A 16,241-nucleotide genomic window follows, 5' to 3' on the forward strand; every position below is an offset into this window, starting at 1 on the left:
CGTCACTGCACGCCGTCTCTTTTCCACCAAACTCCTGCCAGTGTGACAGGAGCAGCCGTGGTGACATTTGGGCGTGGCTGGTATCCAACTCGACAAATCGGAAAGAGGTCTGGTGCCTTTTTTTGTTGTTGTGAATTTCAGCTGTATCTACACTTTCTAATAACTATCCACCCAACACACAAGAGAATAATCCATACAGAATCAGTGTTTTTTTTTGTCAAGGATGTTTGGTCTTACCAAACACGAAGAGATACCAGAGATACCATAATAATTTTTTGTTTCATCTGTACAGTAGATTGACTGAAATTGGTTAGAGAGGTTAGTTCAGTTAACCGTATACAGCGATCATGTCACAATGTTTTGTATTACAGTATGTAGGGCATCCTGGATTAATGATGTGTAAATAAACACACAGAAACACGTTTAACTTTAGCACAGAACAAATCATTCCAAGTCATTTCCAGTACCAAAAAACAGAAACCATAAAAAACAGGGAGCCTGTGGGTTGGACTTGGATTTGGAAGGGCCACTAATGGGTAATTTGTCAGGCAGTAAAGGCTCATGTGTATTTAGACCCTCTCAGTTCAAGTCAGGTTTAGCTTTACAAAAAAAGAAGCTTCTACAATTTCTTTATGGTTTTGTGTGTTTTAGTTTGTTTGTGTGAGGGTGTTCGTGTGAGCGTGTGCATTTTTGTGAGAAAAAATGATAAAGAACCATAACATCTGTAAGCATAAGGCCACTAATTACAGAAATATCCTCTACCGGATTCCCCTTAAACTGAGACATTGTTGAAACAATACACTGGTGTTGTCCTCTTTGACTAAGCGCTCAAATCTATGGAAGGCACAGAAATAGTGGAACCTAAGCTACCGTCTCAATACAGTACCATAGAGGGATTAGTGGAAAAGTATTCGCAGTGAAGAGGGTTTGAAGAACCTCTCTAATCCACCATGATGGACCCAGCGTGGCACGTGTTCACCAGACTTGCCGTCTGAGTGTTTGTTTACCACTTAGGCTGGCTGGCTTCTGTTTGGCGCTCGTACACAGCAAAACAAGCATGGTCACCCAGGTAAAAAAAAAAAAAAAAACTGGCAACACCATTAATGGGTGAATAAACCAGACAAGCCACATTAGACCCACCGGGCTGTGCTGCAAAGCCAATGGGGCGGCAGACTGCGTTCCCCTGAAACCTGCCAAGGCTTTCAGAAAGCGCCTGGCAGGTTCTCCGAATCGAGCAGATGACAGAGTATCGCAGCATGCCAATTTCTCTTGGATTCTTGTGAGCACTTTTCTTTTGTCCCTTCCACACAGCGACAGGAGACTAACAGGCGGATAATCAAGAGTCCCCAGATCTCAGGTCAGATCAACGTGTGTGGAAGAAGTTTACTCAAGACAATATACTACATTTGAATTCACATTTCATGTCATTATCAAAATCTCAGATCCAAGGAATGTTGTATTTACAGAACCAATCCCATATTTTTACCACTCCTTACCAAGGCATTCATGACCATGTTTGAGTTGTTGCAGAACATGTTGGAGTTATTATAATGATGACATTGACTGGATTATTCTACTCTGGAGAAGCATATTCTGATGCTAACACCAGTGTAGCTTGATCTGAATGTGGTCTAACACTTTCTGAAGTTTGTGACAAGGGTCTCAAATATTTGGCACTGATGTTGGGTGATTAGACCTGGCTTAAAGATTGTGTTAGAATCCATTTCAAAAGTGGTTGATAGTGTTTAGGTCAGGGATTTGTACAGGAGAAGGTCATGTTTTTCCACATCTGACTCGCCAAAACATTTCTGTATGGACCTTGTGCATGGGGGCATCATCAATCCAATTAACAATCGGGGCTATCTTTAATAGTTGATTTGCTAGAACCGTTAGTTCTTCTGTTGGAAATATGAATGCTACAACATAAAATGTCATTCTATCTGTCGTGAGAGTTTGTTTATTACACTCTCCAGGTGTGTCTGAGCAGTCGTGGAGGACCTACATTATACTGTTTGTTCCATTGAAAAACATGACAGACGCGTAGCATCCAAAGACGTGTAGAGTCCAAAGGTTTTTGTTCCTCAAATACTATCAGCCTCAGAATAAGGAACCAGAGAAGCACAAACACAGTGACACTGACTTGTTTTGTTTTTCAATCACAGAGAAATAAATAATGTGATGCATAATGAAGATAGAGCAAGTTCATAACTAGAACAGGTTGTGGATTACCTTGGGGGATTTCAAGTAAGAATGTGTGCACACTGCAAAGACATTTTATGACTCTTGTTTTCCTTAAAAAAAATAATTCCAAAAAAGAGAAGTGTGGTCCAAATTGCTCTCTCAAACTCACAATTACTGTTATCAAGGATTTTGAATTTTTTTGAGAATTGGACAGAGCAATATAGAGGAACAACAACAGGGAAACACTGACCCAGGACCTGAAGCCGTCTCTGATGATTGTTTTCTGCGTGCCTCTTTCACCTGTCACTTTCTTGTTGCCACATTGAACAAAGACAACATGCCACCTTAGATTGTCATGAGTGCTTGTCCCTAAAGCCTACTCACGAATAGAAGTAGCGGGTTTTTACAGAACACTAGCATTAACTAGGCAGGGATATCATCGTGAAAAGGAATGAAGGTAGTATGTGACTGAGACAGAATGTGGGACCAATAGAAGCATTGTGATGCTGTGTTGGATATATGAGACTGTTGCCGTCCTGTCTCGTAAGCACAAACTGTTCTTGGCACTAACTTATTATCTGATATTGTCTGCTTGATACTGTTATCTGCTGCACTTGGTATAGCTGCTTCTCTTTTTTACGTCACCTTGGATAATGCTACATAAAGAAATGTAAATGGAGCCATTTTTAGACAGAGAACGATGTAGATACAGATTATCTCCAACCTAGATGGATGGATGTAGATCTGTGTGAAAAGTGCCTGTCTAGATGAAGCAAATGTAATTAGAGGAGCAGAAATTAAAATAAATGGATTAATAAAGATACATCAAATTTAACTGGATTAAGAGAGTCATGCCCTGTCACGTCAAATTGAATCTTCTTCTTAATTACCATCAGGCTGGCAGAAGTGTGGCGTTCAGAACAGGCGGTTGTCAATGTGGGATTTAATGGTGCAGATCTTATGTGAACACACGTGTCGGTTTTCTTGTGAGTTTGTACACATTCGAGTGGGCGAGAGGCCAAATATATGGTTCCGTCCATCTCTGTTTACATTACTCCATTGGGACACTGGCCTGCTCTTTGCTTAATTGTCTTAACCCTTGTGCTGCCTTCGGGTCACATGACCCAAAGGTTCATAACGAACCATCGTTGTGTTTACCCAATTTTACCCAATACAAAAACAAATTAAAATAATTTTCTTTTAACCTTTGCAATGTGGGGGGTCTGAGACAGCCCAACGGTTAAAAGAAAATGCTTCACTTTGTCTTTGTATGCGGTAAATCTGTCGCAATACGACGGTGGGTCACAATGACTGATGGGTCAGAATGACCCGAAGATAACACAAGGGTTAAGTAAAGGTTGTTGTCTAGGTTAATGAGGATTGTGAGGACACAATATATCAGCCCGGCGACCCACATGGTGTTACAACTCCATTAGCTGGCTTTGTGGTTCTCTGCAGAAAACGTTCAGCTGTATTGTTTAACAGGAAGCGAGGCTGCGCAAGCCTGGTGTACATGAGACTGTTGAAGGGGATCCAACTCCTGTTTCAGTATGGTGTGAACACAGTTCTTTTTCCTTCCCCTCTCAGTATACATTTAGTCTTTGCTACCAACCCTACCCCTACCTCTCCTCCTCTTCCTCCCACTCCCACTTTCTCTCATGTCTGCCTCTCCTCACAAACACACTTGCACACACACCAGCACACTTTCTCTGTCTCCACCCCCCCCCCCAGCTGTGGGGACATCTGGATGGCCACAGTACTGTAGCCGTGTGTGGAACTAGTACATGATTTATCTTTTATGCTTATAGCTTTGAAAAGGCAAAGTGACTCAATACCTTGCCAACTTATCTCCTATAGATGTACAATCAACGGCAATGCTGTTTCCACATGGGTGTCCTCAAAGTTGAAAGCCATCCTTGTTATTTTGTATGTCAAACTACAGTATGCAATATCCATGAATTGTCTGAAATTTCTCTTCGACTCTTATTTCTCTTCTATCTTGCATCCTCTCAGTATTTTTCTGTTCATCAGTGGTATTTAAGTGGTGGTCTGAAGAAATCTGGTCTGGTCCACCCAGCCATTCTACAAAGGCTACAAACAGAATGAAACTTTAACTTTAATTTTGTCTTCAAGCGTTTTTGATAGAAGAGGGATTTTTGTACTTCATGGCCATTATAATCTAGAAACCCAAAAGTGAACAACAACAAAAGCATCTGAACAGTTTAAAAAAGTTTAATGACATATCTAAAATTGAAAAAGAACAATGTCTAAAATGAATTCTGAAATGACTGGAATAGCTACACTGGTCGAATTGAATATTTCACACCCTTATTTCAACTTGTTTTATTCTTCTCGACCTCTAATGCAGTTATGCATAATTAATCTTTGTATGCGACCCTTAAAACATCCTAGAAGTTTGCATTGCATTATGTTGATGTAGGACTGTTGAGTTGGTGTGTGTGTGTGTGTGTGTATGTGTGTGTTACGAAGACTAGACGAGATCTCTTGTGGCCACTGGCCAGTATTATTTATCTGGCTTATAATGCAATTCTGCAAGCACTTTAGCCCTGTGGAAACCCTCACTGTATGGAATCTATTGGAATGCATTGAACTGACCCTGCAATGAAGCTTGTGTGTTTCATCAGATTAATGTGTGATCAGAAAAAAAAAAAAAGGAAGAGAGCTATAGCAGATAACGGCCGTTTGAAATCCATTCTTTCAACCCCATTAAAGCAGAAATAAAAAGTGGGCTTTGTTTCAGCCCAGATCGTAATCACTTAATGGAGAAGATTCATTAAATGAGAAGATTATGACTGCTTTAGAAGTTGCCTCAAGTTATTCATTATCATCTACTATGCTCTCAATATCTGAAATACTTTACTACAGCCCTAAATATCTTGCCTCCTTGGAATTAGACAGGTCCAGCCAGACACCACATGGGTTAACCTCCTGGAAGGCATTCGAGAATGTTTGCACCACACAGGTGATGTTTGGATTAAACAGGACGCGGTAGCAACAGGACTTTGTGTTTACCAGCCTCTAATTTGTAGCTGTCTAAGAATGAACGGAGATGGGCTCCGGTTGCCAGGCTGTGAGTGGCATTTGTATTGCTGGCACAGCCTTTGCGCCTGTCTGTCTGTCTTCCTCCCGCTCCCCCCAGCCTTGAATACCAATGAGACAGCCTGTGGGCCCTGCCCGGCACCGCCTGCCCTTTGGCTGAAGCGAAATCAATCAACCCTTCAATCGTTTTCTAAAGGACCATTATCCAACCGCTCCCTGACTTGTCTAACTGTCTTCCAGGGAATCTATGACCTGGTTCCCCATAGTGTCTGTCTGTCTACGCCCTGCCTGCCTATCTCTCTGTCTGTCTGTCCATTTGGCTGTCTTTACTCCGTTGGCATCAAATCTACCCCTCCGTTTATTAGTTAGTGGCCCTGGCGACTGGTCCGTTGGCTTGGATGACATGTTCTGGGGGGTTGACCACATTTTGAACACCCTCCTCTCAAGATCATTCCCCAAATGTCAGGCTGGCTTCACCTTGTAAGCACACGAGCCACGCGTCGTCCAAGGGAACGTCGTCGTCTCTCCACCCTTCTGACGGCCTCCTCTTCCTCTCCTCTTCCTCTCCTCTTCCTCTCCTCTTCCTCTCCTCTTCCTCCTCCCCTCCACAGATCCCCCAGATCAGCTACGCCTCCACGGCTCCAGAGCTGAGCGACAACACTCGCTACGACTTCTTCTCCCGCGTGGTCCCGCCCGACTCCTACCAGGCCCAGGCCATGCTGGACATCGTCACGGCGATGGGCTGGAACTACGTGTCCACGCTGGCCTCGGAGGGGAATTACGGCGAAAGCGGTGTCGACGCCTTTGTCCACATATCCAGGGAATCAGGTACTGTAGGCGAAGCATGCGTTTGGTTCAGTGTCGTTGTTTTCTGTATAGACGTGACCATAAGTTTTGGCAGAGACACATTTTGTGTTTTGCAAAGTTTGCTGGTTCAGTATTTGAGTGAAAAAATGTTCACGTTTCTATGGGATACTGGAAAACAATAATGGACATTTCAAAGGTTTTAAAAACTTTTTTAGGGAACATTTTCAATATATGCAAATAGTCCCCTCTTTTAGAGCAATGAAGCTGCTCTTAAAATCCCATCAGAATGATAGAGTGATTTCACCTGGCTAGAACTAGTTCACACTTTCCCCTGTGCTGATGATATGACTTCTGTAAGCTGTCCTTTTATGCCAGGGCCCAAAAACTGTGAAATGTGGGTTATTGTGATACATTTCATTTTTGGGGGGGCAATGAAGCTTTTATTTAAAATCCATCTGATCACTCTGCACAACAATTGAGTAACAATGTGAATCAACACCACAACAACTGAAGCAGCAAATTTGCAACACAAAATGTATGTCACTCTCAAAACCTTTGGCCACGACTGTACAGTATCAGTACAATGCGAAATTACAGCTAGGTGACTTTCTGAACATATTGGTTGTTTTGGTGTCTTTGCAGTGTTTTTACAGTGTAACTACACACACTATATCGTAGCAAAGTGAGGAGGAAAAACAAAATGTCTTGTTTGTCATCTTAGGATGTTCAAACAAGCTAGTGGCTCTGATCCTTAGACTTGCTTTTGGCAAACAAAAGTTTGATTCGTAAGAGACACACAAAATAAGATGATACAGAACAAAATGTACTGTGCTCAGCGGTGTCCCTTCTATCCACTTCAGTGTTGTCTAGTTTGACAGTGAGTAACTCAGCATTTGCTGTCTTGACAAAACAAGGGGAGAACTTGAAGGTTCACATGTCAAGACGTTGCATGCTTCAAACACAACAAAGCCAGTGTGCACTTGAGAGAGAAATGAATCTATGAGAGGAAAGACCACAAATTAGATGGCATTCTCTTCCGGCGTTGCCTCCCTTTCCCGTTCAAATTAATTTAGAGTTGGTTTGTGAAGGGTGGAATTTAAACATGACGCTAGGACGTACGTGTTTTGTTGAGTAGGGAAGGCACCGATAGCTAATGAAAGAGATTATCTATGTAATTACTAGTAAATACACAGCAGTTTTTCTTCTACGACCTATGTCATAATTAAGTTTAGTTCTCTTTTTTTTCCCCTCTCTCTCTCTCTCTCTCTCTCTCTCTCTCTCTCTCTCTCTCTCTCTCTCTCTCTCTCTCTCTCTCTCTCTCTCTCTCTCTCTCTCTCTCTCTCTCTCTCTCTCTCTTTCTTTCTCCTCCCCCCCCTCCTCCTCAGCCCTTGTGATAAAATTATTATTGCAGCTTTTGCCAGACGCAGGCATGAGGCCACACATTAATTAAATTGTAATCTGTGAATTAAAATTCAAAAGCTGTAACATGTATGTTACAGATTAACAGTGTGCGTGCTTGGTAGCCCCGGGCACATTATAAACGAGCCGGATCTACACCGCAGCATGGAAAGGCCTGCCGATCACCAGACCTAATACTTGCGGGCCGCCGCCTTCCCCTGCTTCATATAAGCGCTGCGCCTAATGGATCAATTAGAGCTATTGATTGGCCCGCGACTCCCCCTGCCTGTTTTCCAAGCCGTCAGCAGGCTCGTGGGACGTTGAAGTGGATGATGCACGGCAGCACAGGTGGAAAACAAGATGGCCTCTTTGAACAGTCCTAATGCGCTCTTACGCTCACCCAGAGATGCTGGTTGGCTGACATGCCGATGCGAGGGCGGGAGTAGGCGTCCGGTGTGGTGGCCAATAGGTGGCGTTTTTTCTACCTCAGCCATCACTTGGGTTGAACTCTCCTGTCACATGTGAGAATACCAACCTCCCAGAGCTGAGATAAAAACCCTCACTGGGAGGAACAAGGGATGCAGTTGAAAACAAAGCAGGGCCATTTTGGTTTACTTAGGCGCTCATTTGGTACGTTAGCCCTGGAATGGACTGATGGGGGATTTTCGTGTTTATAGAGGCCTCCCGTCACGCAACTTAGAATTGCAACATTAGGAAACCCAAGCTAATCCCAGAGAAAGAGATGGTTTAGTAGGTATCCAATTAGCAAGTAAACTAACCCACACAAACACATCAATAGCTTCCCAGTAATCCTTCCTACACAAACAGTATACAGAAATGCATTTTCACTCTTGGCTTCTCGTAGGAATGCACTGTTAAAGTGAGTCAGGTGGCTGAGCGGTTAGGGAATCGGGCTAGTAAACAGAAGGTTGCCGGTTCGATTTCCCGCTGTGCCAAAAATGACGTTGCGTCCTTGGGCACTTCAACGTACTTGCCTCGGGGAATGTCCCTGTACTTACTGTACGTCGCTCTGTATAAGAGCGTCTGCTAAATGTAAATGTTCCAAATATTCCTTTCTAGTTAACCATTGAATGATGGTGTGCAAACATCCAGCGTCCAATGGCACATTCTACTAGCCGTACTAGAAATCACATTTTCACAACCGAAGTGTATGTGATTGCCAGGCAATTTTCAATCTAGGACAACCAGCGATGGTCTCTGGCTGTTCATTAAAGCTCCTTCATCAGACCTGATTGCCATGTAGCGAAATACCTTAACCCACCCCACTCCTGCAACCCTTCTCCCCTCCCCTCCCCCAACACCCTATCATGAGAATGCCTTCACAGCCAGCTGTCCATGGCAAAACAACAGCATAATCTCGATACAAATGATGCGAGCAACAGTAATCGTGAAAAATGTAAGCAATATGAGGTTTAAAAGGTTTGGATTAATAACGAGTGGCCATACGAAGAAAGGCAGAGATGGGTCGTTGTTGTTTTTTTACCTCGGGGAGTCACAACAGCACCCCGCTCCTCTACGTTGTCCTCCATAATGAAGGCCATTCCTCATCCGTGTTGTTCTTACCAGGCTACAAAATGATACCTGCCTGCATCTTTTTCACTCATGTCAATTTGCTCGTTGAGAGAGAGAGAGAGCGAGAGAGAGAGAGAGAGAGAGAGAGAGAGAGAGAGAGAGAGAGAGAGAGAGAGAGAGAGAGAGAGAGAGAGAGAGAGAGATAGAGAGTGTGAGAGAGAGAGAGAGAGAGAGAGAGAGAGAGAGAGAGAGAGAGATGGGGAAGTGTGTGTTCTTCATAGCTGTGTGCTCGTCGCGGCGGGTCGCTTTCAGGCCCTCAGAAAGACGCTTTTCGCAGTGTGAGGTCGCACTCCTATTGTTGTTCTTGATGTGAAGGAGAACGCCCCGCTGGGGTAGCAGAGCGGAATAGCACCTAGGCCCCCACGATCTTCTCTTCTCTGCCGGTGTGAAAGGGGGAGAGGGACGTGTAAAGAGCTTTACATGGTAATGATAGTTGAACCCAGTTCAACCCATAGGTCTCTTGAGAGCACAGTCAAACAAATTACAGTTACAACTCATGCAGATTTAGTCTTAAAAAAAACCCAAATTATAAAATTTAAATTACAAAGGCATTACCTAAGTCACGTTTAGCTTTTTACTGAATACGATTCCGTCCGTCTGCGCTGATTCCTCCCTGACTTACCTCGGTACAATACTGAAGAACAGACAGACCGTTTTGCATCCTCGTTGGATGTTTCTACAGGATCTAAGTGACTCTGTCCTCAGCATCCCATTAGAAAACAGGACGCCTCCAACGTCCTAATTGCGAGCCAGCTCACATATTTGCTCTTTAAAATGTACCGCCGTTGTGTACTTCTACTTCTTTGCTGTTTCCTATTTTTATCTCGCAGCACGTCAGCGGATCTTTGGTATTCTGCCACACGGTTTTTGTTGGTGTTGCACCTTGTGTGTGTGTATATCTAAGGCGCCAGAGAGACGTGCACAACCGACGCACCCAACGGAGGCTGGATACACGCGACAGCCATTCAGCGCACACCTACACGCACTCAGAGGGGAGTATATTTCGGCTTTTATAATGGAGAGATCAGATTTGTTCTGTTCCAGCAGCAGATACCTTGAAGTCGCCCTGTGAACACCAGCTACGTGTGGAGTCCCACTAACAACCGTTGAGGTGAGACAGGGGGAGACCCGTCACTTCCCGCAGCCACTCTCCTCCTGAGCCCCGTCGCCATGACGACGGGTGACAGACGGGTTCGGCGCGGCGGACGCCACGGACCGCGAGAACGGAAGACAATAACAACGTGTCATGTCCCTTGAGGTCTGACCTGGAAGCTAACTTCGAAGGCTAGGCTCTTGGGTAGCGAGATGGGAATGGGGTCTCTGGTTTAGAGTGCACAAAAACAACGTCAAGTACTGAACGGTAGTTGACGTACATTGCCGTATCAAAAGAAACCGCTTTTCTACCCTTTTGGCATCCGTGTCTGTTGAGCAGCTGAGTCATTATTCTGCCCGGGGCGCTATGTTTTAGTCGTACTGCTCTGTTTGAGAAGCGGTTTGGCTGGTGTCTGAGAAAAGGATTCAAGGATGTTTCCCATGCATGCAGGCAAAACCCACCTGCCACGTGTCGACCCTGTAGTGAAAAGACTCCCAAAATTCTCTGACACAAATGAAAAAAGGTTTAGTCCCTCATCTCACCAGTCCACCACATGCCGCAATGTCCCCTCGGGATTAATGAAATATCTACCCAACCTACCTACCTACCCATTGCAACCCCAACCCCTTGTCCCTTTACCCCTGATTAAAATTGGGCCCTCTGGATGTCCCTGCTCTGCTCCACTGAACCATCTCTAATCAACAGAACTGTGAATCAATTATCTACACCTGCAGACTAGCGTAACCACAGGGCTCTGGAAGCTTCCATTTAGACCCCAAGAGGCCCTGGAGGGGGGGAAGCCGTATCTTCTCCTGTTATTACACTGTAATGATCCCCAATCACTGTACCCAGGGAGTGAAATGGATTCTCCCGCTAGGCTAAATAAAGACGGCGGCACCCGACAGCGAACATGCCTCTCACTGCCAGGCCGGCTGCACGGAAGGCAGACAAAAACTTTCAAGATGCACGATGAGTCTCTGACCTCATTGGCAAGGATAAGCTGTCATGGATTAAGATCCCATTTACATAATATCATGGCAAATGGAATTTTGTCTCTTGCCCAGAACCACCTCGTTTGAACTATACAATTTTTCTTTTAGCAGAACCTCTAACACGCATGTAGAAAATATCAAAATGTATTTTAATAATAATTTCCCCTGCCTGGTAATCCTATTAGGAGTTCGATTAAATTTATTTTCTTCCCTTGCTACCTTGGAAGTTTCAAACTTTTCTGCCATCAGCTTCCATATCAGCCATTTTCATAACTCTTGTAGCCCACCTGGGGTTTGGCTGAGCCAAGCTGTTTCCGCGGCAACCCTTCACTGTGACAAATGGTGTCATTATTGACATTGCAGAATTGGAAGGAACCATTCACACACTGCAGGGGTCAGTTGAACATACCAAGAAGACCCAGGCTCCCACAGCAGACATGCGCATGTGGTGGTTCAAGAGGTGATAACCTGTATTTCTGTTAGAAGGCAGGCCGGAAGGAAGCACGACAATGAAAAGGGTTCACTTCGTTTATGGGGGTCAGATGGCTGAGCGGTTAGGGAATCGGGCTATTAATCAGAAGGTTGCTGGTTCGATTCCCGGCCGTGCCAAATGACGCTGTGTCCTTGGGCAAGGCACTTCACCCTACTTGCCTTGGGGGGTATGTCCCTGTACTTACTGTAAGTCGGATAAGAGCGTCTGCTAAATTACTAAAATGACTAAATATTTATTAGACGGGCTCGGATCATGTGACCGTCCACGGCAGACTGGTCAGCATGAGTGGATCAACTGTCTCCCAAACGTTCTTATATACATTAGCTGAACATTTTAAAACATACAATGTACAGAATTGTTTCCTTATATGGTCTAGCATGGTCAGTACATTGATACAGTTGACAGGCAAACAGGTGAAGACATCGTATCTCATATAAGTCCTGTTTGTGCATATTTCCCTCTTACTGTCTCCTAAGAGTCTGGACACATGTTCATTCCACATCTATATTCGTTCCGTAAGGGGCCTCACTGTATGACCTCTTGACCTCAGGAAGACACAAGCCTCTTGTATACAGAAAATCTGCGTATCTAGAGGTTACGGGCGTCTGTTTGGGATCATCTTGTTAGTCTTGACTGGCTACCTCCTCTTGTCTCATTGTGTTTCTTGTGCACAGAAAAGCCGGCTTGAAAGAATACAGACCGCTACAGACTGTAGTACACACAACAGAAGTACTCAAGTGAGCTGATAGTTATTTTCTGTTCAAACGCCATGTCTGGTGGCTTTCTTGACATGTTCTCAGGATGTCCCCAGCTAGCAGGGAGTTGAGAGGAATCAAATGAACAGAGAGCATGAGAGACAGAAGCAGAGATTCTATTCCAGTTTTCCTTAACCGTAGGGTTCTGCTTGTCCTTCTCCTAGTTATGTTGTTGTTGTCCCCTATAGGGCCGTGATTAGCTTAGATCGATTGTCTTTCCTTCTATTTTTCTCAAGAACAGCTCTAATTGATTATTGCTTTGTTGTAAGAAAAACGCGAGTATTTACAGTACCACACTGTAAAATGTCTCCCACAAGCACACTTAAGGTTATCACACTCCCATGAAGAATGCATTGAAGGCTGACATTCATCAAGTTCCTTTTGCAACATACGGTGGAGACAAAGTACATTAAACACAGTTCCTTACTAATGAACGCCGCAGATTTGGGTCTCAAGGTGAACATGAACCCTTGTACAATGACACATCATCAAGGACGTATGTGTTTTTCGTCCATCCAAGAAGATTATTTATATGTTTTCATCCCTCCATATTCCCACAACTAGACCTTCACAACTAGACGTCCTCTCCTACTGGCCCCAATGCCACTGTCTTCATGTCCGTTATTCAAAATGGCTATGTGGTTATAGGCACCATATGGCCATTAGCATGTACAGTAGATATTGGCTCAGTATAGGGACACATGCTTGTCAAACATCTCATTTCTAAAAGCATGGTCATTAATATGGAGTTGACAAAGTGGTGTCCACTTACTTTTGACTATATAGCTTGCGCATCCCCATATTCCTTTCATTTGTTTACCTCCTCTTATGTTACCCAAGACACTTATGTATTTGTGTCAGTTATTGAAATCATGTTCATGTTTGCGTGAATGGGAGGAGCGTATAGTTTCCATAGTTACAGTAACTACCGTTGTGGTCGTCTGGGGCTTAAGGTTTGATTACCACATCCAAGATTGTAAGTGTGCTGAACATCATTTGAATCACTCTGGGCATTTCATATTTAATTAATAACGTTGCGAGTAGTTTACCGATGCTGAACCTGCAGTTAACAGCAGCGGTATAACATTGTTTAAAAACGGTCTCCACTGGCATGGAAGACCACACACCAAAAAAACTCCACGACTCATTCCACTGGAGTAGCTTAGCTACTGCTACAGTAGACCAGAAAACCTCTCTGGAGTTCTGCTCCAGTGGGTTTCATATGACCGTTAAAGGTAGTACGTCTATGTTGACCTTTAAAACTGGGTGAAAATACAGCATAACACATATACATAACAGAAGCAGCCAAGGTCAGAAGGACATACAGTCCAAGGAACACGGTACTAGCGAAGGAGGTTTTTTTTACGTGAAATGTATAAACAACTGTATACTTATTGGCCTTTTTTGTGGGAGGGGAAGAAACAGAAGTAATAGATTTCTTCTCAACCATACATGGAAAATGTGATTTAGCCTCTGGGAAGGAAACGCCAATACAAAAATGAGGGAAGAAATCACACAAGTGAGATGAAGAATTCACGCAGCAGCTTAAAGTGTTCAGGGCATCAGCCTGAGAAAAAGAAAAAACTGAAACCTAATGTTGTTTTTCCTCAGCGACAGCTCAGCAGGTTTGTACTGAATATTGTCCTCATGCTTTATCCTTCAGACACTTCCCAGGCAGCAGTGCCAGAAATCACAGGACTCTTAGCAGCTCAGAAACATAGCTGCAGGATGCGTTCACCAGATTTTGTTCTGCTATGTTTATAGATTTGTTCCTCTGTTGTTGTTGTTTGGGTTCATTCTGAGGTTGTTTTTTGGGGTTCATGAATGCATGCCGCCATTTCTGAATCAGACTTACAGGACATATACTGTACAAGGAGAAAGATTCTGGAAGAGAAAGGGAGTGAGATTGGAAGACAGAGCTAGCGATCAGACGAGAAAGAGATCAGAAAAGAGAGAGGTTTGAGAGAGGTCAAATCCGCCCTGCATGTAATAATGTTGCCATCACCAGGTCTGCGGCGTGATAAATAGGCAGTCATTCTATGTTTTGATTAGCCAGGTCTGAAGTGTAGAGAATGACATCCCCTTTGGTGCTACAGTTATTACGTTGTACTCAGTCTACTACTCAGACATGCCAAACATCCGTTCCGTCATTTAGGGACATTTTTTGTTTCACGACTCCTTGTTTGCCCTTGGACAGTAATGGGACCTTTGCTACTGTGCGTGTTGCTCCATACTAGCTAAACCCACAGAGGTGTTTATGCCCTCAAGCCCAGCAATAAGGCAGAATTCCCTTAGTTACTGGAACGATGTTGATCCTGTTTTCTGAAGTTTGGCCTGAGTGTGTACACAGGAGGTGTGTGCTTCACCAACATTGAGGTCGCCAGACAGGAGCAAACTTTTTTCTCGCCCGGGTTTCGCCATCTTCTCCTGCGCAGGTTCTGACCCTGGCATAAGCATATTTAGTTTTGCTGTGTTATTGTTCATTTGTGGTAAAAAAAAAAAAAATTAAAAGGGAGTTTAAACATAGCTAAAGCACCGCAAGGCCTCGTGGACAAAACACGATCACCTCAGACCAGGACACAGCTGTTCTCAAATCGTCCTCACATTTCTCAGAGGCTGCCCATGCAGAGCCGAGGACAGATTGGGGGAATGAGGAAGTGGGTAATCACAGAGGGACACATCCAAAACAGCGTGGAGTAAGTGTGTGTGATCTCGGAAAAAGGGGCCCGGTGGCTTCCTTCGCGTCCCTGGTGTTGTTGTCGCCCCACGCCGCGCAGCGAGCAGCCGGAACTTAAACATCGTTGAACCCGAGCTTCTCCAGCAGGCTGACAGAGAAGCATCCTGTCGTCACAGCGGGTGGAGGAGTGACAAAAGGCTGACTTGTAAATGAACCCTAACCGTTGAATGTTCGAAGAGACTGTGTTGCTGTGTGGCAGAGAACCAATTACTGTAGCTGTGCCCAAGTCCAAGTTCCTGACTTTGTTTATCTGCAGTCACTTTGATCATCAGTATCATTTACAACCGGAGTTTAGCTTTATGTAAGGGCTCCCCCAGGGGCAAGTTTGAGTTCAATTTAGTTTCAAGTTCAAGTATTGTATTATCAGATGCACAGAACAACAAAAGGTCAGACTGGGCACTGAAATTCTTAGAACTAGACAACGCAAGGCAACCTGGCATAACATGACATATAAGTACACAGAACATAGATTACATGTATGCTAAATAAGTAAACCTCGTAAATATACAGATAATATATAATATTCTATACAATATGCTAAACCTCTAATACACATAATAACCTATACTAACCTTTTAAACCTATTCTAGCCTAAGACAAGAGAAGTACAATAGTGCAATATTACTGATAGTGCAACCAGTAGCTGAAAGTGACAGTGTGTAAAGTGACGAGTGTGAGGTGAGTCAATGTCCATTTCAATGTCCATTCAGAAGCCTGATGGCTCTTGGAACGAAACTGTCATCCAGTCTGCGTGTGTGAGACCGAATGCTACGGTATTGCCTGCCAGAAGGCAACGGGGTAAAAACACTGAAGGATGTGTGGTAACAGTCTCTTAGAATCCTGCCAGCTTTTCTGAGGCAATGTGTGTGGTAGGTGTCCTGTAGGGCAGGGAGCTTCCTGCCGATGATGAACTCAGCAGAACTGACCGCACTTCGTAGGGCCTTGCGGTCCCTGTCTGTGCAGCTCCCATACCACACTGTGATGCAACCAGTCAGTATGCTCTCTATAGTGCATCTGTAAAAGTTAGTGAGGATGACTGAGTCCATGCCGAACTTCTTCAGTCTCCTCAGGAAGAAGAGGCGTTTCCGGGCCGCTTTGACCACCTTGTCTATGTGAGCAGACCAGGTGAGAT

At 44.2% G+C, this 16,241-nt stretch overlaps 1 protein-coding gene across 3 annotated transcripts in view; it reads left to right on the forward strand.

Moving 5' to 3' along the window:
* The window catches only part of LOC134021251 (metabotropic glutamate receptor 8-like), a 91,118-nt gene that overhangs the window by 25,005 nt on the left and 49,872 nt on the right, over positions 1 to 16,241 (forward strand). For all 3 annotated transcript variants that reach the window (XM_062461886.1, XM_062461884.1, XM_062461887.1), the window contains exon 3: positions 5,853 to 6,069. In XM_062461886.1, coding sequence (XP_062317870.1) covers positions 5,853 to 6,069 — 217 coding nt within the window. The remainder of the gene's footprint in view (positions 1 to 5,852; positions 6,070 to 16,241) is intronic.

The sequence above is a fragment of the Osmerus eperlanus genome, chromosome 5, assembly GCF_963692335.1.
Source record: "Osmerus eperlanus chromosome 5, fOsmEpe2.1, whole genome shotgun sequence".
In the NCBI taxonomy this organism is placed as follows: domain Eukaryota; kingdom Metazoa; phylum Chordata; class Actinopteri; order Osmeriformes; family Osmeridae; genus Osmerus; species Osmerus eperlanus.